The 27,818-nt window shown below is 44.2% G+C and overlaps 1 protein-coding gene across 3 annotated transcripts in view; it reads right to left on the minus strand.

Moving 5' to 3' along the window:
* Positions 1-1,772: 1,772 nt before the first annotated feature.
* Positions 1,773-27,818, minus strand: part of TENM4 (teneurin transmembrane protein 4) — a gene marked incomplete at its 3' end in the record, with an annotated part of 366,880 nt that continues 340,834 nt past the window's right edge. For all 3 annotated transcript variants that reach the window (XM_084264045.1, XM_084264044.1, XM_084264043.1), the window contains 4 exons: positions 21,015-21,311; positions 17,532-19,146; positions 12,969-13,111; positions 1,773-2,531 (listed from right to left, as the gene is read on the minus strand). In XM_084264045.1, the coding sequence (XP_084120171.1) occupies positions 1,773-2,531; positions 12,969-13,111; positions 17,532-19,146; positions 21,015-21,311 (2,814 nt within the window). The remainder of the gene's footprint in view (positions 2,532-12,968; positions 13,112-17,531; positions 19,147-21,014; positions 21,312-27,818) is intronic.

Here is a 27,818-nt window from a genome sequence, read left to right on the forward strand (position 1 = left end):
CAGAACTGGGCAGCAAAATTCAAAGTGGAAGGAATGAAAAATAAAATCAGGACTGAGATGTTCTCAGGGAGACATGGTGAGAGCTCTTAAGAGTCAGGATACATGCAGGTGTCAGTGTGATAGAGATGTCTGTTTGGGACCAGGGTTGGCCATCTCCAGCCAGAGCTCCAGCGAGAGGTGGGGTAACACCTCTGCCTGCCCCAATGGCCCGTGCTGCCACAGGGCTGTTTCAGGCAGGGAAGAGGATGCTAAGCTCATCTCCTTGTTCCCTTGAATTTCAAGGACTCTTGCAAATACCAGAGCACAGAGGTTATGTGAATACAAATTACATTAGCATGCCGAGTAACTTTGTCAGCAGTTTCTTATTAAAGCACTTGGTCCCCTCTGCAGTGGGCATTTCCATACAACCTCCCCCTCCTTCAACCACCAACAGTCAACTGGGCTCTCCATTTAATTCAAGCTTGTGTAAGAAAATGGTGAGAGGGTTGATTCCAATATTCTCCTTGTCCCACGCACAAGCTGTTGCTACTTATTAAACGTTTTAAAATCCCTGCTGCCAAAGTCCCCGGGAGACATTTATCTGCCATAGTCATAAATGACTTGCCAGCATGCTACTCAAAACTGCATTTTCCAGCCAATAAATACAAGCTCCAGAATCAGGAAAAGCAGGGTTTGGCTTGCTCTAATTTTCAGTGGTATGTCACTGGGATACTATAACTACTTTTAAATTCAAATCAGCTTCCTAATAATTAACTGGCTTTATCAGATACAGCACAGTGGACTGTTAAACACGTAGCCTCATGTACTGAAACACTATACATTTAATGAAGTTATGCCATTAGCAAATGTACAACATGGGTGCATTAAATCCACCTATAGAACAGCTCTACGTATGAGAGAGAGAGGATTTATTTTAGCTTTTCTCAATAGAACAGGAGTCCCTTTCTTGGCTTTTGCTAGGGTTTTTTTTAACTAAAACCAGGATTTGCACACACACAAAAAAACCCCAAAAAGTATCTACTCTCATAATGAAAAAAGACTGATTTTTTTTCTTTTTTTATTCCAGTTCAGGAAGGAAGAGAATCATCTTGCAAGTTAATATAATCAGCTCCTTTGCCTCTATAATCTACTTCTGCTCAGCAGGAGCCCCCCCAAAAAACACTTTATGTCCCAAGTGAAACGTGAAAACTACTTGTAAGGTCTCTTTTGAGGCACATGATTCAGACGGTCACTTTTGGAGTATCAGAATCAGCGTTGTCTTCCATCTCCTTTCTTCCCAGGAAGAGCTCTCCGGCACGCCATGGGCTCCCTGTGTTTTGGGTGGAAGGCTATCTGTCCCTGCCCCAAATCAGAAAGGGTTAGGATGACACAAGTTAGCACAGACACCCATTTTGCATTTCACACCTAAGGACGTACGTTGACGACTCCCCACTTCAAATTCCTCACAAAGGGAGGGGAAAAAAGTAAAAAAAAAATAAAAATAAGAGGACAAGAGACAGTTAATTTCACTGTGATCACACTACGGCAAAATATACCTTCTGTTCATTGCAAAAAAACGAGTGAAGGCCAAATTAAAGAGGAAAAAGGAAAAAAAAAAGTATGTTGCATGAGTTACAGTGCAACCATGTTATTCCTTCTCTTTCTGTTTTCCTCCCCCCCCAGCCCCCCCGCCTTGTTCAGTTTAGAAAAAGGATTGAGTACAACACAGTCAGGTAAGTGGCCACAAAAGAGTAGCTGTCTTTGGCAAGAAGTCACCGCATCGACCCTCTCTGTCACCTTCTGCCCATTTCGCTCTGTCTCATGAAGTGGATGTTGTTGGCGCTGTCTGAGAGTTCGGGGTACTGCTCCACTGAGATCACAAAATAGCCGTCGTAGCCCTGTACCCGGCCCGTGTTTAGCACTTGTTGCTTCTCCCCTTCTGTCCATGAGCGAATACCCTCCTCCCCATCCCGCAGTCTCTGCTGTTCCCGGGACCAAGCTTGGGTGACAGCTCGCTGTCGGGCCAGCTCCAGGACACGGGCCTTCTCCTCGTCCAAGGTGGTCCCGTAGCGAGTGTTTAGACACAGCGCACCGTACTGGAGCTGGATGTCCGTGTAACGTCTAGTCCTCCCACTTAGCACTGTGTTGATCTGGGACACCGTCACGTTCACGCCGTTCTCCAGGGTCCTCCGCCCGCCACTGAGGCCCAAGATGGACAGGTCGCCCTCCGACGGCCCTTGCTTAATGAAATAGTGCGTGTCCACCCCGTCGATGGTGAAGTGCAAGTTCTCCAGGTAATGGGCATTGTTGAGGATGGCTGCAATCCTCCGTCCGTCCTCGTTGGCCACACTGATAATGTCAGTGGCCACACGCCCATCCTTCATGGCGAACTTGACCCCTTTGCCAAAGATAGAGCCTCCAGAGGCAAAGTTCTTGTTCTTCTTGACCTGGCGGCACCCAGCGATGCTGGAGCTGTAGATCTGTTCGAAGCGCTCGAGGGTGACAAAGGCCTTCAGCTGCTTCTGCACTTCACACTGGACTCCCAAAATTGACTGATCAGGGAGAAAAAGAAGAGAAAGGATATGTTACAAAGAGAAGCCTGATGACCCAGTAGCGTTATTAGCGTGCTGGAAACCAGCAGAACATCCTGGAAACATCTAATGAAAAGCTCCTTTTCTCAGATTTTTAGTTCTTTTTAATGGAAGAGACATGCTGTCAGTTTATTCTCCTTAACACTCTTTGTTCCAATAAACTGAGCTGTATTTAATCTCACAGACTGAAGGATGTAGAGGTAGAAAAGGATTTTTTGCCCCAGTGCTGTGGGAGTCTGGTTTCAACGTGGAATTATTCTGTGCTTCAGTGTTCTTCACCTGCACATAAGAAATCGTTCATCTTGTGGCCATGATGCTTTACAAAATGCTTTCAGATTTTCTGTGAAAAAGTGTGGAAGTATTTGAAAAAAGTCCCTCCATTTTAACTTCAGTTTGCAACTCCTTGAGCTACCTTCAAAAGCTCTGCATTACAAGGATGACGCTCAAAGTGTCAATAGCCTCTCTCTATCCCATATCAACCTGCCCAAAGCAGGTTGTTGAAGGCCCTAAATCCAAGTCCTATTTCCTGAAAACCCTCTACAATGTGCCAGGCTCCTTGAGCTAAGGCCACCCACACCTGATGCTTGAATTCTGGCTTATACCGAAGCAAAACTACTGAGAGACAACAGCCTGGATCATTTACAGTCAGGTACAATACAAAGTCAATTTTGCTGTTAGCATATAATAGACCAAACACACAGCAAGTCAGCAGCTCATCATTGCTGCAAAATATCTTTGGAAATGCTCTCATCAATTCATGGCAGCACAGGCTTCTTAAAGACCCCTGTTTGTGAACAATTATTTGCTCAAATTTCACAAAAGCAAGAGGATGCTATGACAAGAGTCTCCTGGCACTGCCAACGGCTCAGTTCAATAACGTAATGACATCCAGGATTAAAAATAGGCTACAAAGAAGTTTGCTGCACTCCAATTATTTTGAAGAAATTTAACATCCATGAAGGATATTGCCTTAAACCGTCCACAAGTTAAAGGCTCACATCCTTCCCTGGGTGCTAGAAGACAATTCTGATGATGCAGGCATTTTGGCATGGACCTATCAGCTCATACTTGGAACAAGAGAAGGGAAACACAAGTCTTATGGGAAGCATCTGAAAGAAGTGGGACTGTTTAGTTTGGAGAAGAGGAAGCTCTCTACAACTACCTGAAAGGAGTTTGTGCTGAGCTGGGGGCCAGTCTCTTCTCACAGATAAGTAGCAACAGGACAAGAGGGGATGGCTGCAAGTTGTGCCAGGGGAGGTTCAGGTTAGAAATGAGGAGACATTTCTTCTCTGAAAGAGTGGTTGGGCATTGGAATGGGGTGCCCAGGGAGGTGGTGGAGTCACTGTCCCTCAGGGTGTTTAAGGAAAGGTAGGGACATGGTATCGTGAGTAATACAGGTGGTAGGGGGATTTTTGGAGTAGATGATCTTGAAGGTCTTTTCCAACCCTAATGATTCTATGGTTCTATGAAACAACCCACCATTTTCATGCTGGCCGTTTCCAGAGAAGGGTCTTAAAGCATTAAAGAAATAAAATAAACGATTTATCATTGCAATTCACTCAGAGGTTATGAGCAATTTTGATCTATAAAGGAGAAAACCAGAAGAGAATGGAGGTACACAAGTTAAAGAACATGTTTCAGACTCTAAGGCATTATAAGACCCAAGACTGACTCTTATTCAAAGTGCCACACAAACTGGTGTAGCTCCTCCTTTCCCCTTTTGATTAACAGTGTAATGATTGGACAGGAACCAGTCACCTATGAAGAGGAGTTCTTTATGGTTCTCCCCATCCTGCCTGTGGGGGATCTTGCACACAGCATAGAGTGATATAATTAACAGACTGATAGGGAGCCAAACCCAGCTCCCCTGCAAACTGCACAGGTGCTCTGATTATGCAAAAAAATCATGTAATTAATGTAGATGTCACCAATGATGGACATGGAGCAATTAGGATTCTAGGCTCCATGAAACACTTGTAAATAAGCGTGCACTGCACAGCCTTGGTTAGCTATTTCATCTTCCAAGAGGTTTAGATGGGGAGGTGTTCTTTTCAGGTGCATCTCATATGATTTCACTCTAGGTGGTCCCACTACCTAACGCCACGCTGCTCTCCCAACTCCCCTCAGTGACTTTTACAGGTGATGGGAAAAGGCATTTATCATTACTCAAGCTGAATCACTGTTTGGTCTGGGCTCCTTCCCTCAAGGATATTAATCAGGTCTTCTGCACTACATTTCTATGTTCCTGTGGTCATTTATGTATTACCATCTATATCTACATCAATGTGGTTACCAGCAGTTGAGTGATACAGAGTCCCTGGAATTAATTGCACCATCTACTGATTATCACCTTGGAGAAGGAAGCTCTGGGAGGTCAGACACTACTGGGCATGGGAGAAATATTCCCATCTAAAATCTGCCCCACTCCCCTACTATTTTGTCTTATTCTTGATGAACTGCAGAAACTGTAGCACCTTTTCAAGTCTGAGCAAATTATTAGCAAATTATTATTATAAATCCTCTGTGAGTGCCTCCAAATTAGGTTTCCCCAATAAACCAGTGGACACTACTTCCATATCTTTTTATCTGAATCCAAATGAAAAGTGAATTTTCAATGAGCTCTGAAAACCTGCTGATGCTGCAAGACAGACACATAGTGATATGACAACACACTGTGGTTTGGACAAGCAGGACATATGGCTTGTAACTATATTTTTGTAGTGCTAAACATAAAAAAATACTTTCATAAAAATTTAAAAGTAAATTCTGTGAAAGAGAGTGAGGAATTGTATTGCATGTCTTATCTTTCACAGTGGATAGTTTTTATTTTAACTCCTGGTTTGGTTTTGGACTCATTCCTCCAAATGTTGTCTCCAAGACATGTTTTCTTCATGACATGTTTTCTCTAAGACATGTTTTTTAACTCTCCAGGTCACTTCTACCTAGCCTCAGAGCCAGGAATTGGACTTGGACTTCTTTTACTTAGCTGTAGAGACATAATCTATAATGAGGTTAGAAAACCTTGTGAGGACAACAGCTGTACAACAAATTTTAAGGGTCGATTGTGTTGATTGTGTCGTTGGCTTTTTTTAATTCAGGAAGGACTGTAGCCTGGTTGGCACATGCTGTGATACAACACGTATCAATATCAATGGCTGGGCCATGATATACCTTCCTCAAGCTCCATAGCCTGCTACCTGGGACCTTCTGGATGGAGGTAATTTTTAATTTTCCACTTTATGGTCAAACTCTCCATAGCTTTGAATTTCAGGAATTTCCCATTATAAAAGGGAACTCTGATTTTTTTTTTTTTTTTTTTTTAATTTGTGATCCAGTAATAGAATACTGGATCTTTCCTTGATCTAATTGCAATCTGCCTTTGTGATATTATATGAAGTCATACAATTTCTAGAGCTCCATTGTTCATCTGGATGCCATTCAGAAAGAAACTAAGCAGCGCCCATCCTACTACTGGCAGGACTTGGAGGTTTAAGGGACTACACGTAATTTAACACCAATGGCACTGTCAATTCCCGCCTAAGGACATCCACATAGGAACCAGGCCAAGTGGTGTCCTCTTGGTCTCCATCCAGGACATCTCCTTCGTACTAGGAAGGTGTTTCTCCTGTTGCATGTGCAACTGTAGGACTGTTTCTGGCACTATTGCTGGTGGTGAAACCAGAGATTAAATGACTAACCAAAGACATATGGCTGTCTCTTGACCTGCAGTCATGTGCCTGCTTAGAGTTGGGAAGTTTGTGAAGTCTGGGTCTGGAACCACCTTCACTGAGAAAGAAACCCATCAACCTGTGGCTATCCTAGCCTTCTATGCACCCACTTCTCACGCATGCTGTAGTCAGTGTTGACTGCAAGACTGTTTCATTTGCCCATGCACCATTACATGGATGTCTAGTGTGAGCTGAGACTCCCAAGGGTGCCTGCAGCAACCACAAAGGGCGGTGAGAGACAGAAGCAGCTCTAGAACGTCTTTGCTCTTCTGAAGGAGCACCTGGGAACAATCAAGATCCCTCAACTGGCAAATGAATTGAGCCCTTGCACAGTCAATGGAGCCCAGAGTGTGATTCACCTTGGTCTATCGTTAGTGCATAGAAGGTGATCAGTGCTTCAAGTGAGCTCCACTGCCGGTATGAACCAGATGTTGACAGACTATAGTGGGTGCACACACCTAGCACACATGGAGACACCTGCATCTATGTGTCTTACTCTTAAATTCAATCCTAGCCCTAGAAGCTGGCTATCTGAACTGTCTTTTGGGCTCCACTGACGAATCACCAAAATGGGTAGTGTTCAACACTATTTTTAGCACTACAGGGAGACCTGCTGGACCATCAGTTGCTGATCCAGAAGTGTGCAGGTGATCCATGCTGTAGGAATTCACGAGGAAGTCCAAGAAACTCTTAGGACATCTGAAATGGCAGCAGAAACCAAGTTCATCTCTACTGTCTGTAAAAAAGAAGCTTGGATATCAAGTTCACAGGCAGAGACCTAAATTTAGGTGAAAAAAATCACATGGGAAGGGTTTTCCACTGGGGACTGGTTACAGGCCTTCTGTGCTCTCCTTATCTTTTGTCACTTAGGGAAGTAGGAGCTCAGATACGTGCAATGTTGTTAAACTAAACATCATCAACACTTAACAATTATAATAACTAAACACATCTCTGATATCTTGAAAATGAGCCCGGGATGACTTTGAAATGACTTTTTGAGTGCATTTCTTTGATAAAAGTGTGTATTTGGGAACAGCACTTTTAAAAAAAAGAAAAGCAAACACATCCAACAGCAGAAAAAAACTTCAGCAAATTCAGGCAAACCAGAGTACACCAGCTTGTACACTCTGCTCTGAATATAAAAGGCGTGGAGGCAAACAAATTATATGTAGTTCAAAGAGGCAGTGTATCCCTGACTTTGAAATTACCATTTCTGTTTCATCTTTGAACTCATTTTAATGAACTGGCAAGGAAAAGAAACAGAAAATTTCCATCCAAGGCTGCAGTGGCATGTGGTAGTCTCTAAAAAACGCTGCTGCTTTTAGTGACGGTAAACCAAGGTATCTACAAAACCAGTTTTGAAGGGACTTCATAGTTATTTTACTTCAATATTTGTTGCTAGATGCGGGTGACAAATAGGCTGGATTTGTTTTTCCTCACAGTCTTTTTTAATCAGATGTCCTTAGGTGACATTTCACTTTATCTAGTAACAACCCATTGGAGAGAAGAGAACGACCTTCATCATTTGTTCTCTGTTGCACGGAGCTCAGGAGAATGGTACATTACACAGATCTCTGAATAGCCTCTTGCATTTTGCCGACACCTCCTGAGGATTCAAAATACCATAGCCAGATACTATCATCTGTTGTTTTTAAATACCGCCTTCCAGTGTGAGACTGAAAGCTTTAATTTCCCATCAAGGATCCAAAATGTGAAATACGTGAACGTGTTTCCAAGTTTCTTTATATCCTTGTGCCATTATACACAGATAGGTGTTTCTCTTACCACCATATGGCTTAAAACACAGAAAGCCACTTCTTCCAAAATGCTTGGAAGTTAAGATTTCTCTGAAATATTCATTAACTCCTTCTTGTTTACCCCCCCCCCCCCCCCCATCTCTCTGTTAACAAAACTGCTCTTCAGAAGTCAGTGTCTTCCCTCTAGTCCATTTGGCCATTCCTTGAATGAGTCTCTGTTTGGATGTCCCCCACCAGCTCCCAGATGGTGGAGGTGCAAGAAGAGCCCATGAACCACAACAGCCTATTAGGTTCCTACCCATCAGTAAAGCTGTCCTGCATGCTGGTTGGCTGAGAGGCAACATGCCTGCTGAGCAGCCTGCCAACCATGTTGGACGTGGGATGATGGAGGTGAGTGATTAGCCAGCAAGTCCAGTGATCTAGATGATGATTGATTGGTAATGAGGGAAACACAAGTACTAACTCTTGGGCATGGAGGACAGGTCTCTTCTCCACTCGGCCAGTGTACGCAGCTGCAGGGCGATAACGAGATTGAGCTCATCAAGCAGATTTCCATCTCTGGGGAAATCAGAGGATTTTCTTCCTTCACTTGCTCATCTGTTTTCATAAAGCTACAAGAGATTAATGTCTTTGAGACGTCAACTCATTTCCCTGCACCAGAGCCACTGAAAACTGGCCGCTACTTTTGCAAAACATAACTAGGGGCTGATGGACAGACGTGCAGACAGCATGATGGCCCAATCCCAGGGCAAAGCACCCGCAACGCGAGGCTGCCCCCCCCAAATGAGGGGTACTGGCAAGAGCAAGTCCATCAAACAGATTGTCCTTGGGAGAAGCTCTGCCAGAAAGCACAGCCCTACAGCTCACTCCCAGGCTGAGCATCGCTTGCCTCCAAAATGTTGCTGCATAAGGGACTCCAAGAGCTGCTCCTCCAGCACAGCCTGTATTGGTCACTGCCGAAAACAGGACCTTTCCTGGAGGCACGGTTCTTGTGGGATGGAGAAAAGGGTAGTTCATAATATGATGTAGCTAACGATACAAGCACTGACTCCAAAACACTCCTCCTTGCAAATAGAGCTGTTCTGGCTCCAGCAATTACCTGACAGTTCAACAAGACAAAAAGGGGAAGAAAAGAGAGAAAAAAAAAAAAAAGAGTAGAAATTGGATTCAGGTGCAGCAGTTCCACAATATGCCAGGGGTCACCCAGAGTCCCTGGTGGCCAATAACACTGAACTTGTTCAACAAACAATTTAGTGACAGCCTCACTGTCACAGGGAGGAGGGGGGCGGGTAGAGGGGGGGGAAGTGCTGCACAACAGAGTATTGAATTATAAATGTCACTCCAGAGCTGCAGGGTGTTGGTGCAAAGTTTATGACATGCTGGCTGTTTCTGAGCTGGTGGATGCTTGAAGAATTATCTCTCCCATCTTCCAGCCCTGCAAGGCAAGTACCAACAATGTTTTGGAAAGAGATGCTTGGGCCCTCTGGTTATGCGCTCTGAAGAGATACGACGCAGCCATTGATGTGGAGTTAGTTGCTTTGCTGTTGTGCTCCTGTTATTCCTCCCTGATAAAAGAACTGACTCAGTCTTCTGGGTCACCACTTTGATCAGTGAATCCAATGGAGTAACTCTTATTTACTTGGGTCTATCACAAGGAGGTATGTGACCCAGAGAAACCAGGGACTAGAAGACATGGAGATAAGAAAGCTGTGGCACATCATTCTGTGAATATCCCCCAATTGCAAGCAGGTTTGGCATTGTCCAGTGCCTTGGCCAGGCTACTTCTAAAGAATAAAAGATCTGGAGCTTCCTCCATATGCTCTGGTAGACCATTTCACAGTTTGATCAGTCTGAAAATATTTCCTGTGCTTCCACTTTTTTAATATTTTCATTTGTTACGTAAAACTTTCAAAAACTTCTATTGGAGAACCATGTCCAATTCCAGAGCCCTCAGCACAAGAACCTCTGGACCTCTTGAAGCAGGGTCCAGAAGAGGCCATGTGAAGATGATCTGAGGGCTGGAGCACCTCTCCTACAAAGACAGACTGAAAGAGTTGGGCTGGCTCAACCTGGAGAAGAGAAGGCTCCAGAGAGAAATCAGAGCCTCTTCCAGTCCGTAAAGGGACGTACAGGAAAGTTGGGAAGGACTGTTTTTAAGGACATGGAGTGATAGGATGAGGGGTGATGAGTTTACACTAGAGCAGGGCAGGTTTAGATGAGACATTAGGAAGAAGTTCTTCCCTCTGAGTTTGGTGAGACACTGACACAGGTTGCCCAGAGAGGTGGTAGAGGCTCCATCCCTGGAGACATTCAAGGTCAGGCTTGATGGGGCTCTGAGCAACCTGACCTAGTGAAGATGTCCCGGCTAACTGCAGGGGGTTGGACTAGATGGCCTTTAATTTCCCTTCCAACCTAATGCAGTCTGTGATTCTGAGGTTCTATGATTTTATGCCATGTGCTTTATCACAGAATCTCAGAAGGACAGGAGTTGGAAGGAACCTCTGGAGATCATCTCATCCAACTCCCATGCTGAAGCAAGATCACCTAAAGCAGCTATCAATAGTGTTTATCAATAAATACAGAGACAACCATCAGGAAGGAGAGCTGGACTGTGTCTGGGAACATGTATGTGTGGCTGGGAGTGAACAGAACTAGATGTGAAACATCAGTGCTGGATGCACAGGTAGGCCTAGGAGAAAATGGATCACATGTTCAGGTATCACATGTGAATGGATTTATTTTATGTAAAGGTATGCCTACAGTATTCTGTGTGTGATGGAAAGGAAGGGAATGCTGCTCTGCAGCTTTTCAGAACCACTCGCTATCACAGCGTGATCCAGCAACTGTAGACTAGAATAAAAATGCTCGTGTTTTGCTGCTGTCATAACACAGGGGAAGAACACGAAACGACCTGCAATGGTTAAATTCCACTTCCAACACTCTAGTGCAAAGTGACTCATCTGGAAACACGGTGGCTGCATAAAACCCTCTTTTACTCAGCAAATCCCTGCACCATCCTCACTGCAGCTTCGTGCTTTGAAAAACTGAAAGGGACATGGAGATTTTCTTCCCTTCTTATTGCTCATCCAGGCAGATTCACCTAAAGCAGGTGGATGAAAGGGAGGGCTCCTTGGTTTTATTCCCAGCTGCCCCTATGAGTGTCAGTCTTCATCTCAAGCCGCCACTCAAGTTACTTGGATATTCAATAAGCCAGAAAATAATGAAGTAATGATAAAATAATGATATAATAATAATACTACTACCACTAATAATAATTTCTGTTGTGGTTCTGCAAGAGTTATTATCTGCTGCACAAAACAAATTAAGAGACAATCTTCTGTGTGGACTCTGAATGAGCCTTCCCTGTTTGCCTGCGCAGCTTTGCCTGGGGATGCTGTGTCACATCAGAGAGAAGGAAAAAACCTGAGGCTATTTCTCATTACAGAAATCATCTCTGTTAGCATCTCACTGTTTAATCCGAGGAAGGGAGAAACAGAAAAGGAGTGTTTGAGCTCCAAACCAGAACTGAGTAACTGTGGTGTAATGTTTCTCAGGTTATCAGCTCAGCTGTGGCAGCAAAAGGCATAGTTCTTCTTGGTCACCCTCTGTTATTGTGATATGTCTTAGCATGAATCTCTTGTTGGAATTGCAGCTGGTACATTTTACCTTGTTTTCAACATAGCTATGACTCTGTGTGCCAAGGACAGGCTGACACCAGACTATTTTATTAATCCACAGTATCTTGTTCATACCTCCGAGGGATACCTTCTGTGGCCGGGGAAACGTGACACTGTATTTTACCTGCTGGTTTAATATGTTTACAGGACCTCGAGAACCTGCTGCAAGACAGTGAGATTTCAGTGAACTCATAGATAAAGAGTCTAGGAGGGCAGCTGGGATCAATCCTGCTTCCTACTGTTATCATTTTGTTAGCAGAAATGTTAAGAGCAGAGCCTGGTCTCCCCAAACACACTGGTACCTCACTGCTCTCATGATGTTCAAATACATGGCAACAGCAAGCAGGAGTTCAGACTAAAGAGGATTCAGACTGAACAGATGAAAGCAACCTCAGAATAAAATCAGGCTAGGAGATGAAAGAGCATCCTGAGAGGTAAATCACTTTAAATGACTTTTTCAAGGTCATACAACTGATAAGCAGGAGGGCTGGGAGTAGCCCAGGGCTCTCGGATCCTGACCCAGTGTGCTAGCCTTTAACAGCGCTGCCTCTGTCTTTCAGCCAAGTAATTCCCAACAAGAAGAAAGGGGGAAATAACTTTGCTGTAAAAGCTTTTTTCTTGCCAAACTTCATCATGGATTTTTGTGCCAGCGCCTACCACAATGGCATGTGATACAGGCCTGTTTTTAAAAGCAGGGCACGGTGACTTGGGGTGAAACCCAGTTGTGTAAAATGAAAGCAAAGTCTCAGCTAAAACTTCTTTCTGGTGAGACCCTCTGCAATGCAGAAGAGTTTCTTAGGGGTGTACTGGGACTGGTTGCTTGAGACATTTTAAACCACACTGAATAAGTTTCTGGAAAAAAATTATCGTGGAAAATTATTCTGTATCAAGATTTTTTTTGTTTTGGTTTTTTTTTTGCTTCCAAGAAACTTTGGTGCAAAAGCCCTGAATTTAGCCTGCAATACCTTGTAACATGGCCTTTTGCAGGAGAAGGAAAAAGTAACACACCATTTAATCGAGGAAACACCAGAAAACATCACAGGAAAAAGCACCATGGAAATAAAGAACTTAGGATGTGATTATGCAGTCAGATCTCATTACTGTAATGGGGATTGGCTCACTCAATCTCCCATCATATCTAGGTAAACAGGCTGGTGGAGGGGGTTTTAATAAAGACTGTGACTGTACAGTATGCTGAGAAGGGTGTGAGATATGGTATGGAGTTTCATGGATCACCTTGCTATTGTCCCATTCTTGGGTTTTCATCTGTGTGTGGATTAGCTCATAGGACGGCTCCATTGCATCCATGTCTGGCTTGGGGTAGCCGGGGATGACGTTGTGTAGCTGGAACCCAAAAGTGAGCAGCCAACTGTTGACATCTGGAATGGAAGAGAAGCATAAATCAGATCTCTCAAGCAGGGTTGCTCAGGAGAAGGGTGCAGAGGAAGACTCTGTGGTGCCTGGCACTGTAGCAGTCTGGACAAAATGACGAGCATCTACTTCATGTTAAGAGTGCAAATCTTAATGGTCCTTGAAAGAACAATGTGCCAAAGCTGGGATTTCCACCTCCAACTGCAGTCCCATTCTGCACTTTCCCAGCACTGAAACAGAAGCTTTGGCAGTGGCCAAACAGCTCAAATCAAAGCCAACTCGACATCTGCCCGTTGTCAGCAGGCACCAGGTACCATGCTAAGGTGGCACAGAAGCAGCACAGGAACAACAATACACTAATGGAGGCTGAGATGCTTTGGTCAAATAGGTGGTGTCCCATCCTACAGTGATCTCAGCCACAGACACTTGCCTTCCTGAGGACTCTCAAAGGGCCTGCAGGCTGATGACTAAATTTGGAGCTATCTCAGGCAGAATACCAGGGTGTTCAGGATGAACAGCATGGTCGTTTGGCAGGTGCTCATGGAAGAGCCTCTGGAAATATCCTCTGATTTTTCCATGGCATTCCTACCTCAGTCCTCAGTGTCGCTGCACTTTACATAAGAAGGTGTAGTTTGAGTATTAAACCAGTGTAAAGTCACGTGTTGTCTTTCATAGTGACATTTAAAATCAGCCTCCACACTGCCAGCAAAGGACATAATAGTGTAAATAAACACACAGATAGAAGACTACTTTGCTTGGGGACCTTTCACAACCCCCTTAGCAGCCTACTGATGGTGAGAAAACCGCTGGCTACAAGCAATAAACCACTGTCCCATGCAAAAGGGAGACCACGGTCACTAAAGGGGACATGATGGAAAACCCAGCCATTTGGGACACGATTCCTTGACAAAAAGGAATCATTCGTTTGACAGTCATCCCTGATTTTGACTGCACAGCTATTAGGAATGTCAGCTGAATGTTAATCCACTGAAGGAGTTAATGATGAAGCTGGCTAACTCCTACATTTGATTGGGATCAGCATTGCTTCCCCCCTCCTCTTAAATTCAGAGCATTAGATGTTCTCACCTTGCTTTCCTTCACTGAACTCTAGAGAAGGACACAGCTGCTAAAATCCTCAAGCAATATGGTGTGTACTTGGCACACAATTAGCAATTGTGAGAAAAAGAAAGCCATGAAGGTAAGGTTTAACTAATATCAGTTCCCAGGGGGTCTTAACTCTTTTGCATGTAACCAGGATTCTGGTGGTGACTGCTCTGCTTCCAGCTGGACGTGCAAAGGGCTTGATTTTCATTTTCCTAAACTCAATAAACGTTGTTGAGGCAATCTGAAGAAGAGATCAATTTAAATAATCAAATATGCATCTTTGAATATTTTTTCTCTATTCCCCATGAGACTAAATGAGTGTTTTGAAGAGCTGGTTGGAAAAGAAATTACGGATGCAAGAGGCAAATAAGGTACTTCCAGATGACTTGAGAGCCAGGAGCCAAACAAACACACTATCTGTTGCTTGTTTTCTTACAGGCCAAAATGTTGAGATTGGGCAGATGTCCAAAAAGCCCTTGCGACAATCCATGTGGAAGGGGGAGGATTTCTGTAATAAAAACACTTCTGTTCACTCAATGTACAGATTGTTTTTGGAGTGTCTTTGAAACAGAGAAGTTGCGGGGAGGGAAATAAATTAAAAGGCTCATCTGATTATTTTTTTTTTTGCTTAGCGCTAAGCCAGGCTGCTTCCAAATCCTTCTCATGTGAAATGAAGACCTTTGATGTACATATTGTGGTCCAGGTGGTCTGGAGAACAAAGTAAAACAGTGAAGGTCGGCATTGGTGCAGGAACCATTTTCCAAGCACTTCACAAATGTTAAAAAGGATACAGAGAAGGGATGCTGAACATCAGAAAAACAGGTAATGTGCCTGGAAAGACTCAAGACAGGCTTTTTTTTTGCTACTTCTCAGAAAACTGGCTTTCAGAACATTTGCAAATGGGAGCTTGTTCTTTTTGGGAAGAGGTGTTGTAACACCCAGAAGAGAAAAAAACCCTAATATCCCACCCAGAAAACCCAACCCCACCCTGCAAAATAAACCATGGGAAGAAGGTGTGGAGCTCAGAATACACAGGGGAAAATATTAATTTGCCAAGAGGCAGTGACAACTTTTTTGACAGAAAAGTACATTTCACATCACAGAGGTTTTTTCAGCTACAGTAACCCTGCCAACACATTTCACAGTAAATTCATTTGAGGGCAAAGAAAAAGAGTGCTTAATGCAGACACATGTAATGGAAATGTCAGTTCAATCCATCAGGATTGCTGAAGCTGGCAGCAAAGCTCTGCGACATGAAGTGTACAATCACTAAAATATTCATGTTTAACAATGGGCCTCTCAAAACATAAATACCTGCTTCTCCTGCTCTCCCCTCCACATGCCTCCAATTTGTACCCACGAGCTCAGAAACCTCATCCTTGCAGACCAACATGTGTGTTGTTTGCCTGTGTCCTGAGTCCTGAGCTCCCCTAAGAACAGTGGGTCCCAGTCTGGGGATGGCGGGATGGACAGCGGTTCCCTGTGCTTGAATCTGGGTGGATTTGGTTGTGATGACAAGGACATCAATCACCAGTCCTGTCCATGAGATGCCAGATAGCTTCAGCAGAAAGAAATGCCAGAGCAGCAGCCCAGCATCATGGCATTCATCCCATTAAGTGGCCTGTTTCTTCCATGCACTGGGAGAGGAGAAACTTCAGAAATGCACTTGGGCTCTGTATTCTTGAAAAACTAAAAATAGAACTTTCAAGACCATGGAAAAAGTTATTCAGGGCATATAAAATATTAAAGTATCAGATTTGGACATCTTGATGTTAACATCAGCACTGCGTGGGAAGCTGTTCACCTGCTCCAAGACAGGACTGGAAATTTTGTCCTGTGTTAACTTGAGCAGGAAAATAGAAATCCGTTAATATGTCACAAAGCAACTGTTAGAAAACTAAATCAGCTGAAGAAAACAGTTTCAAATGAAGATCTTTCAGTTTGCTTCTGACTCCTTAATTTTTCTTCTCTAGTTCCCAATCATTAGTTTATGCTTAACTCAAAAAGGTTGTAAACCAAAAAAGGATATTTTGTCTTTTAGGTTAGTTTGGAATTTGTCATTTAGACAATTTTGAGAGCTGTTTACAACATATCTGCTGAGAAATCTCTCAAGCTCAACCCTCTCCCATAAACAAATTCAGTTTTGACAAACGAGTGTTTCCTGATAGGAAAAGTTATCTCAAAGTATTCCCTGCCAGCCTTAATTATCAGAGTGAGGCCAATACACAGGATCTTCATATGCAGCTTTTGGCATATTTTACTTCCCTCATGGCATCATCTCCTCAGCTCTGGAGAAAACAGATTTTCATTTTAAAAAAATCAGTCTAATCCTTATGATTGTTGCAGAAGAACCTAAAAGCATGAATCCTGATGGCTAGAAAAACAAGCGGAATAGAACAAAGTGAGATCTTTTATTTTATAACATTTAGTCAGTCTTACAACTCAGGGGAATGCAAATATTGTTGCTTATGGGAAAGCTGTGATGGGTGGAGCAGGAGCATTTTAAAATTAATTATATCTCCTTATGAAGTATGTACGTTTGGTTTGTGATTGTGTCACCTGGTTTTCCGATGGGAAGTGTACAGAAAAGCATCCCAGTCCTCTCAAATATCACTACCAATGTTGCACAAAGTATGAATATAGGAAGGACATTTAATCTACAGAATGATTTTCTGTATATAAAAAAAAGCCCATACACAGAGCTCATGTTATTGCCATTTCACAAAGTCCCAGGGGAAGCAGTTCAGAGGTTCTGTCAAGCCGTGGGATAGGCATGCCCTAAAATCTGGCCTTGAAGTCTAACACACCTGCTTTTATTGACATTTAGTAGGAACTGCTAATTCAGTGGGGCAGATTAACTTTGAACTACATGGTTACTGTAGTGTGCTCCAAAATGTCTGACTTATAAAAGGTTTTAAGTTGCTGTTTCCATTCTGCTAGAACAAATCTGCATGTCATTTGTTTAGTTGCAAATAAATCTCCAGGCAAAACTGTGTAAACAGAGCTGCCCCTCTACAAAGAGAAAGGTTATCAGGACATTAATTAGTAGCTAAACTTGGGATATCTGAGGGAATGAAAAACTGGAAGCAAAATAAAGAGAATAAACACCAAGGAAGAGAAAAGAAAACAGGTTTGGGAATTACAATCTCCATCTATGCTAATGAATTAAACATGCCCTGCACACAGAGGTCAACTGGCAAAGAAAAGCTTGTGTCCATTACATTAAACACTGGAAAACCTCATGGTGACCAGGATACAGAGAGAAAAGAAACCCATTCACTGACAGCAAGCTTGTGAGCATGTTGATTAATATAAATGTCTTACCTGTCATGTAACATTTAATATCCTGAGAGTTGCTAATAGGATTGTTGTTTTTGAACATATACAGGTTGAAAGGCATTATGTTATTGCTACTCAGATGCTTCCACATATCATGGTCTGGACTTGTCCAGCGACCTGCTAGCACATCATAGTCTCTCCGTCCCATGTGGATAAGCTTTGTGAGGGGGTCATAGAGTCCTCCATGGTAGCCAATGATGATCTGGAAGTTGGGATTGGTGTCCATATAGATCTCCCCATACGCTGTGTATAGTATCTGCTTAATCATTAAGCCAGTCCCACTGAAGACAGCCAAAGGAGTGCCAATGTTATCGCAGGCTATGTAGAATTCATCGCCGCTGCTGAGCTCCATTGCAAAGAGGTGGCCTTGAAGGTCATAGTAGAGTGAGGTGATTTCGGAGCTGGAGTGGTTGTACAAATGGGTGACCTTGGTTGGGTTGGTCAGGTCTGCATAGAAGAACTGCAAGTGATGACCATGGCTGGTTTTGCTAGAGACTCTCCTTCCCAGACCATCATAGCGGTATTTCACACTCCACCCACTAGCTTTATTGTAGGCTTTGATGAGCAGGCCAGCTGAATTGTACTCAAAAATGTCATTGCCTCTCTGCTTCAGGAAGCCATCTTCATCCATTTTGTACTGCACATCCCCCAGTCTAGTAATCCTATCCCTGAGGTCGTACCTGAGTGGTGTAAGGCGGGCACTGTTCCCTGGACTCAACAAATGGAGGTTTCCATTTAGGTCGTAGCTGTAACGCCAGAGAGGTTTGTCATTGATCGACACTGTCTGCAACTGGCCATCAGCGTCATACTCATAGGAGTACCTAGTTGTGTTTGCATAAGGGCCAACCTTCAGCTCTTTTTTAACCACTCTCCCCATGTTGTCATACTGCACAGTCATCCAGTACATGAGAGACCGGAATATCTCATACTGGACCTCTTTCATCCTGCCATAGGCATCAAAATGCTTAGTGTGAGTCATGACAGCAGTGGTGATAATCTGGTTGATATCGTAGTAAATGACTCCAAATTTACCAAATTGCTCAGTTTTTCCTGACACATCATCGTACCTGTAGAGATCAATGGGTAAAGGTGTCTCGTTGATGACTGCTTGCATGCTGGTGACCCGAAAACTGTTGTCATAATTATAGTCAAAGCGAGCGTTCACCATGCCTTCCTCAGTGAAGCGGAAAATCTGCCGGTCGATGAGGGGTCCTATCTGTCTGTATCTGATCGTACATGTGAACCCTTCATTCTGCAAGTTTATTGTCTTCAGCATGCCAGCGGTTTCATCATAGGTGAAACTGATCTTTGTGGTGTCGTAGAGCATTTCGGCCAACTTGGACAGCTTTCCATACTTGTAGATGACACGTCTCCCTGTCCCCAAGTACAAAGTGTGGAGTAGCTGCTCATCCTCTGTGAAATCCTGAATTACTGAGGCATTGCCTTCAGGTGGCCGGTAGATGTTCCTGTAGTAACCAATGGAACGAATGGTTTCTAAGGTCTGACGGGCAACATTGGGCATGGTCACTGATGACAACCGGTCATTCTTATCAAACTCAAAGATGTACTGTCTCTGGCTGTGAAGGAGCAGCACCATGGACTGGATAGGAAGGAGAAAATTATAGTTTATATTCCTGGTTTTCAGGCAAAATCATGCTTAACTCTCACAAAACTGTCAAGATTCTTCAATCCAAAGAGCAAATGAGGTAAATCTCTGGACCCATAGGATTAAATCGTGAGAGGTATGCAGCTGCATGGCACATTGAGTATCCTCACATAGTACTGGGTCAGATGAAGCAGTTAGTATACTGAGGAAGGGCTAAATTCAGAATGCTCAGTTGTTCAAATCAATACCCTGTAGGCTAGCTGTCTCTGATTTTACAGACTAAACAAATGAAATCAGTACAATGACTTAAAATATGCTTGAAAAAGTGCTCCCCGACCCTGCCCCAGTTTTGGCTCAGATAGAGTTAATTTTATTTCTAGTAGCTGGTGTAGTCCTGTGGCTTGGGTTTAGTATGAAAATAATGTTGATAACACACAGGTGGTTTTAGCTGTGGCTAGGTAGTTTCAGCATTCATACAAAGTCAAGGACTTTTCAGCTTCTTGTGCCCTACCAGGTGCACAAGATGCTGGGAGAGCACAGCCAGGACAGCTGACCCAGACTGACCAAAGATATATTCCAAGATACACAACGTCATGCTCCATATATAACTGGAGATGCTGTCTGGGATCGCTGCTTGGAAACAGACTGGGCATTAGGTTGTTTTCCGTAGGTAGCGAGCAATTGCATTTGTGTGCCACTTGGGTTGTTGCTGTGGTTATTGTCATTATTATTCTCTTCCTTAGTTAAACTGTATTTATCTCAACCCATAAGGGTTTTTTTCCCATTCTTCTCCCCATATCACTGGGAAGGGTGAGTGAGTATCTACCTGGTGCTGTTGCTAGCTGGAGTTAAACCATCACAGACACCTTCCAATGGTCATTTAATTTACTGCGTCTCTGTATCTCCATTTACAGAGTGAGTGGTGAGGTGCTGGAACAGGCTGCCTAGAGAGATTGTGGATGTCCCATCCCTGGAGGAGTTCAAAGCCAGGTTGGATGGGGCCCTGGGCAACTTTGTGTAGATCCAGGCCTGGAGGCTGGAGGCCCTGCCTGTGGCAGGGGCGTTGGAATTGTATGATCCTTGGGGTCCCTTCCAACCCAGACCAGTCTGGGATTCTATGATTCATCTCTTACTGAAAACTTCTACTTGCATGCTTATTCTGGGATTATTTTTTTTCATGTAACAAAAAATCCACCCAGACTGTATAATACAAGGAGGAAGTCAATACCTTTTGCTTTTTTAAAAGCTTCGTTACTGCAGTTTCCCTAAACTGAGCATGCAGCATATGGATCTGCAGGACATTGGGCAATGCAACGATGAATGGTAATACCCAGTATAATTTGCTTCGCAGGCCAATCTACAGACTGCAGACTACAGAAAACACTGCAAAGTCTGCTAGAACAGTCTGGCTGGATTCATGCCTCACACTTTTTTAAAATACATGTATTTCCTCTGAAGGAGGAAAGGTCCACTCAAAGAAGGTAGGAAGTCAGACTGCATGGGTTATTTCCACATGGGAAATCCTAGGGGAAATTCCTACTGACTTTACCTGAAGATATTTTATATTGCAGCTGGCTCAGCAAAGGAATGCTGTGCTTAAAAAATCAAATGCCAGAGCTTCACAGCATCAAGGCTTGCCCTCTGTCTGCCTGGGAAGAAACATCTCAGGCTATTTTAAATTGCTGTTTCATGGTCTGGCATCAAAGTATGCACCTTGGTGTGTGGGTGGTAGAGGAGTACTGGTCCATAAGGACCATTAATCCGCTGATGTGGAGGAGCGCAGCTGTAGCTGTACTGAAGTCAAAGGAGCAAAGCTTGTTTGAACCAGTAGCACCTCCTCTGAGCTGTTGGGGGATTCTTACCTTCTCCAAGTAAGTGTAGCTCCATGATTTGCCATCGGCAAAGATCCTGGATGTAATTCTGCCAGACTGATCGTACTCCATTCTTTCTGACATTGTTCCCCTCTGAATGCCTGCAATGTGTCCTCCCGGGGAGTAGGTGACATTGACCCCATTCAGTCTGCTGCTGGGCGACCAGAGACTGGGTCTCCCTGCCTGGTCGTAGAGAATGCGGAGCGTGAACTTACGGTGGTCATCATAGATTTTCTCTGTCCTTGTCACACGATCGAAGTCAAGGGACAACAGGTTTCTGTTGTGAACCTACAGGAAAGAGATGGAGAATTAGGAAGCCCAAACCAGTTTAAGCTACAAGGACTATCCCTGTTTCACCAAACACCTCTTTAGACCGCACTGGAGAGTATCCAGCTTCTCATTGCTCCTGGATAAGAGGCAATTTTCATAGTGAAGAGTTGAGAGTTGTCTTAACATTGTTTCTTTTGACTTCATTAAGGAGAGAGGCAGAAAATCTGGGTACTTTTGAAACACCACAGCAAAGGAACATTGACCATATCCAAACCTAAGCTTAGGACTACTACGGCAGATGTGACAATTGGCCTACAGAAGTTATAATGACAACTTGTGGCAAAGAACATTTGCGTCAAATACCAAACCGAGGATATAGAGTATTTTTCTTTCATGCATATCAAAAAATAATACTAGTAGAAAACGTGTGCTGTGTTGACATGTGGGAAAACTGAGTTTTTCTTCGAGTTACATACTGTGGGCACTGGAGGTTAAGTCTTTTCCCTGAGATGAAATTATGGAGGCCTTGACCACTGTTGGTGTTACAAAAAGCCAGAACTTTTCTGTGAGAGCTGGAGTTTTAGCTTCCATTGTCCTGAGGTTATTCAGTGTTGCATAATTAGACTCCAGTTACCTCCACTACCTCTGCATTTCCAAAGATCAAAGGTACTTACTTCAAAGGTAGGAGCAGGAATACATTTTGATTCAGGGATTGTAGTGTGCAGCAATACTAAAAAGGAGATGATAACACAACTCATGTTTGCAAGGAGATTTACAAAGCCACATCATCACAGTAGCAAAGCACTCACCAAAGACAAAACCCTCACATTCCCAGCATAAGCTTCTTGGTAAAGACAGCTCTTCCTCTATCCCACCAGTCCTGACTCACTTGCAGCTGGTAAACCCATCTTTTCTGGAACGGTAAAGATTCTTCTTGGATGAATTTCAAATTCCAAACAGCTGACTTGTTTTTCAGTTCCCTTTGCAACCCTTGAGCTGTTGTCAATAAACCAGGGTTTGCAGGTTGCTGCAATGTCTTCAGACTGCAAGTTAAACATCCTGCCTCATCCTGCTATGGATAAAACCGATATTCCTGACCTGAGCACTGTTCTCAGCCCTGGTCCAGCTTTGATCTTGGCCATTACTTTAGGGGGTGTGATTGAATTCCAGCTAGATTTTGAGGGATGTGGGACTATCTGAGAACTGAGTAGGAAGAGAAAAGATGAAATAAGAGCCAATGAGAAGGGCAGAACCATTGCAGTGCTCTGACCTCCAGCCAGGGTCAAACCACCACAAAGGGGTAATATCGCAGCTGAGAAAATGTGGAAGCAAACTGCAGGTGCATGTGGCCAGTCGAGAGAGAAGGAATCGGTGCCACGATGTGGGAGTGAAGATGATGTAAGAGGATGCAAGTGTAAAAATTATTTGCAACTTATGAATAGCAATGCAGGAAGATTGGTATGACTCGGGGAAAGAAACAGTGTGGAAAGGTAGATAATGGTCCAATTAAATGTGTGTAAAATCGAATGTAAATGGGCAATGGGAAGAAAGAGTGAATCAGCCAGCAGCCTGCTGTAACAGGCAAGCTGGGAAATAATTAAAAAGGTATCAAAACTCTAAGTACAGATGCACACATGTAACTAACAGAGCAATTTGGTATCTCATAGGTGCTCACTGCTATAAATAGAGAAACAGAAGTGACAATTGCTTGCAAAAAAAAGCCCCAAGCCCGAAAACCAAAGTATGAAGGAGTTGAATCTCTGCCTTCCATCTATTAACAGAGCAGCTCCAGGCTGGCAGCTGCAGCTTCTTCTGCTAGTGGTCTCTGCCAAGAGAGCTGGAGAGAGCTCTTCCAGAGCTGGGACAGTATTCCAGGCTGAAAGTGGCATCCCTGATCTGCATGGTAGCAGCAGGGCCATTCACTGTGCTGGAAGGACCAAAGAGTAGGTCCCAGGATAGCTCTTACGTTCAGTCCAGATCTCAGCATCCCATTGCCGGTGGCTGAAGTCATTCCACCCTCCTCATGCTCTGGCAAGCCATTTCTGTGGGACTAGTAGGAAACAGTCTTCCTTTTTATGTTTTTTTTTTTGTTTGTTTTTTTTTCGTATTTTGGTTTTTTTTTTTTAATGATTTGTTTTCTGCTGCTCTCTTGGTGTAATACCTCCTCTCTCTGAGAAGGGCTGCAGTGCCAGCAGCCACCCCTCAAGGTGATGGGCAAAGTGAACCCAGCCCTGCCAGATAGCCTCTGAAAAGGGGCTAAATCATTTTTTTCATCCTTGTTGAAGGGCATGCCTTGAATAGAAGTGAATTTTCTGCAGAAGCACTGACAAGGCTGCAGGCTTTAGTCCAATAACCGTGTTTTATGGTGAGCAGAGAAATAAGGTGCCATCCTACATCCTGGAGTCCTTATCCTGGAATGGGGTCTGAAAAGCTCCTGCAAAAAGCTTTTTCTCCTCAGAGTGTTTGAAAATGCTTGCCATCAGCACAGGACTGCGACAGGGTAAATTTAAATCCACAGTTCACATCGGATTTGACCTCGTCTCTATATGTGAGAGACTAAATTTAGCCCCAAAATCATGTTCCACAGCAAGTTCCCTTGGCTTGCTCTGGAAAAGCAAGAACGTAAACATACCACCATCTCTGATCTCTCCAATGCTTCCTATGGAGCTCCTGTACCTTAAATCATAATTAGGTGATACACATTATTCTCCCTGGGAGCACAAGAGTACGGCAAGGGAAGATTTCTTGTGAAAACACTCTGGCCTTCAGCAGAGGAGGGCAAACTATACTTCTGCAATGAACACTCCAGGAGCCAACCACATCCATGTGGTAAAGAGCTGCCTATAAAGCAGTTTCCTGAGTAAGCTGAAACCATTGGGGTGGCGTCAACACCTTGCAGAAATTGCAGAGGCAAATCTGGGCTGTCCTCATTAGTCAACGCACCAGGAATGGTTAGCAGTGCATCCCAGGAGACTTCTCCAGTCATGTCAGTTCTGGGGAGTACCTGGGACACCAGGTTGTGATGCCACCATTAACTGTCTGCCAAGGTCTTGGGAAAAGCAGAGTGAATTACAGCAGAAGCGTTCATGTTTAAATAAATAAAAGAACTAAGCCAACAGCTCTGTCTCTTTTGGCTCTCCTATTTGCTCCTCTGTCAGAGATTATTTTACATCCCTCTTTATTGAAAAACCTGACTTTGTTTAAAAAAAAAAAAAAAAAGGAAAGAGCTCTGTTCCTTGAAGCAGAGTTTACCTAATGCTCTCACTACAGATGGAGTCTGTGTTGCTGTTGGCCAGCGATGGCTTGAATTTATAGCCAGCCAATTTGTGGCAATATCTCACTGCTGGGTGAGTGGATTGGAGCATCACAATTTTCCATGGAGTGTGTGGGACAAGAGAAGGGAAAAGGACTGTTTTAACATTTTTGTGCTGCTTTACTGCTGCCTGGCCAAGCACAGAGCCAGGTCAGTGTTGATGGCACTGGGGAAAAGGTATCAGGACTGTCCCCTGTCCCTTCATCCATGCAAAAGTCCCTGCCTCGTGTCTTATCCTTGCAATATAAACACGTGCTTTATATTATTATTTCCTGGAGAGGGTCAAGGAAGCAGCTGTGAAACTGGCTTCATCATGCTGGGAGCTAGTGGACCTCACGGCAACAGGTTGTCAGTTCCCCAAGAACACCCTCAGCCATGGAAGGAACGGCCACAATGCGACGGAGGAGAAAGGACTCTGGTTTTAGTGGAACTCCCTATTTTACAGTGGCCAGATCCCTTTCTCCTCATCTCAAAGGCTTCATGGAGTGATGCTGCAGCCTCTTGCAGTGTGCTCTTTCCCCATGGAGCATAATGTCCTTCTTGCTGTCTCATGTGAGCAATGGGGAGAGGGAAAGCAGTAATTTACTCACATATGGCAGAAAATGATAACATTTCCCAAAATGAATAAAAACATGTTGAACTTAACTCCTCTTAGCTTCTTCCTTGCCAGGGAAAGCAGCAATTACTGATACAAGGAAAGAGAGGAACATGACATGCAGAATATGTTAAATGCTGGGCAATCCCCAGGGAGGCAATTAGCACCTTGCAGGTTTATGTCTTAGGGGTGCAGATGCTGCCATACAGGTACAAATGGGCAGCTTAAAACTTCTTGTACACCCTCAGCTCCTTTGAATCCCTGAACAGAGCCATAACTGAGTCCTTCAACCATGTAAGATGCTCTTCTGCTTCACTAGAAGGGCCCTGAAAGGCTCCAAATGTGAATAAATGCTGGCAGATTTATGGGGACACAAGTAACCAGCCTGAAAACTCATTCTGCAAGTGTTTTTTTTTCCAAATGCAGTACAACATAAACCAAAGACACGTTCTGCATTTGAATCTACTGCGAAAATTTTGGAAGATAAAACTGACACGGGCAGCTGAGCTGCAGCTAAATGAGTGGAAACTGCTTTGAACACCAAATAGCTGTGGCACAGCTGCAGATTTCAGAAGGCTCTCTCCTTTCAGACCTGTCTGATAATTTCATAGGTTATTAAAATAAAATAGATAGCCCAAGAGAAATCAAACAAGAAGGGCGATGCCAACCGATCCCCAGATAGATAGCTGTTCCCAGTGAAGGAGCAGCTTCAGCTTTTACTGCTGTTGGCAGTTTTTCTCCTGATAATGAAAAACAAGGATATTAATGCAATAGGTTGAGGAATGGCCTGATGGAGAGCAGTGTAGGTGAGAGGGACCCGGGGGGTCCTGGCGGACAGTGGGAAGTCCATGAGCCAGCAAGCTGCCTTCATGGCCAAGAAGGCCAATGGCATCCTGGGATATATTGGAAGGAGTGCTCATAGGTCAAGAGAGGTCCTTCTCCCCCTCTACTCTGCCCTGGTGAGACTGCACATGGAATATTGGGTCCAGTTCTGGGCCCTCAGTTCAAGGACATGGAACTCCTTGAAAAAGTCCAGTGTGGGGCCACCAAGATGATGAAGGGAGTGGAACACCTTCCTAATGAGGACAGGCTGAGGGAGCTGGACCTCTTTAGCCTGGAGAAGACTGAGGTGTGACCTTATTAATCTTTATAAATATGTAAAGGACCAGAGTCAGGAGGACAGAGTGAGGCTCTTCTCAGTGATGTCCAGTGACAGGACAAAGGACAATGGATGCAAGCTGGAGTATAGGAAGTTCCATGTAGAATGTAAGGAGGAACTTTTTCACCATGAGGGGGATGGAGCACTGGAAAAGACTGCCCAGAGAGGTTGTGGAGTCTCCTTCTCTGGAGACATTCAAGCCCCGCCTGGATGCGTTCCTGTGTGATTTAGTCTGGGTGATCCTGCTCTGGCAGGGAAGTTGGACTCAATGATCTTTTGTGGTCCCTTCCAACTCCTAATGTCCTGTGATTCTGTGATTCTGTAATGGGAATTACAGAGTTCCATTAATTACAGCAGAGGCTGGGTTGGGGGGTGAAGAGCAATACTCAGCAAGTGTCAGCAAGGAGAGATGGGAGAAATCACACCAAGGTGGCAGGGGTCATGCTGTGGGAAGTAGGGAGAGGTGAAAAGCAAGGACTGGGAAACACGTATTCTGAAACCAGAGTGTTAATATGCCCTGCGAAGACTAAGTGCAAATAAACAGCTGCAGTCCTTTTGCTGTGGTGGCACGACACAGCACGAAGCGTTTCTCTCAGAAGGTCTGAATTTACCAGGTGCTGACCAGCTTCCCAGCCCGTGACTCTCAGACTAGCAAGGTAGAGGGTGATTGTGCTGAACTTGCCATTATGAGTTACCAGCCTTGTCAAGCAGTTAGCAGAGGAATTACAGGCTTATTGGGTGAGATCTTTAAATAGCTCTAGCAGGTCTGTGGCACATTGTGCAGAACAATGTTTTCAAAACACATCAGTCTCAAGCACAGAAAGGACAGCGGGCTCCTGGAGGAGAGAGTCCCATCAGGCTGGAGCTGTTAGTAATGCTTCACTTTGGGAATGGCAGCAATTGCAATCTTGTGGCCTGCAAGCCTGGCTCATCAACAGGTTTGACAGGTAAGTGAGTTTCAGGAATCTTGAGATTTTCCTGAGGCTGACCAGTGAACCATAACCACAGGAGCCCAGACTGGTTTGGGTTGGAAGGGACATGAAAGTTCATCTAGTTCTAATGCCTCTTCCATGGGCAAGGACACCCCGTACCAACCCAGGGTGCCCAAAGCCCCATCCAACCTGGCCTTGAACCCTGCCAGGGATCCAGAGACAACCCCATCTTCTCTGGGCACCGTGTGCCAGGGCCTCCTCTCCTTCTTGGGGAAGGATTTCTGCCTCAGATCTTGCCTCCTGCCACTAGAGGCCATTCCCTTTGTCTAGTCCCTCTCTGTCCTTGTGACCAGTCCTTCTCCAGGTTTCCTAAAGCCTCTTTATGTACTAGAAAGTGCTCTAAGGTCCCTCCAGAGCCTTCTCTTCTCCAGACTGAAGAACCCCAACTCCCTCAGCCTGTCCTTATATGCTTTCAAAGCTCAGTCCCATTACTGCCAGCAACACGTTGAAAACACCTATAATAATT

Source organism: Gallinula chloropus (genome assembly GCF_964237585.1).
Source record: "Gallinula chloropus genome assembly, chromosome: 1".
Classification (NCBI taxonomy): Eukaryota; Metazoa; Chordata; class Aves; order Gruiformes; family Rallidae; genus Gallinula; species Gallinula chloropus.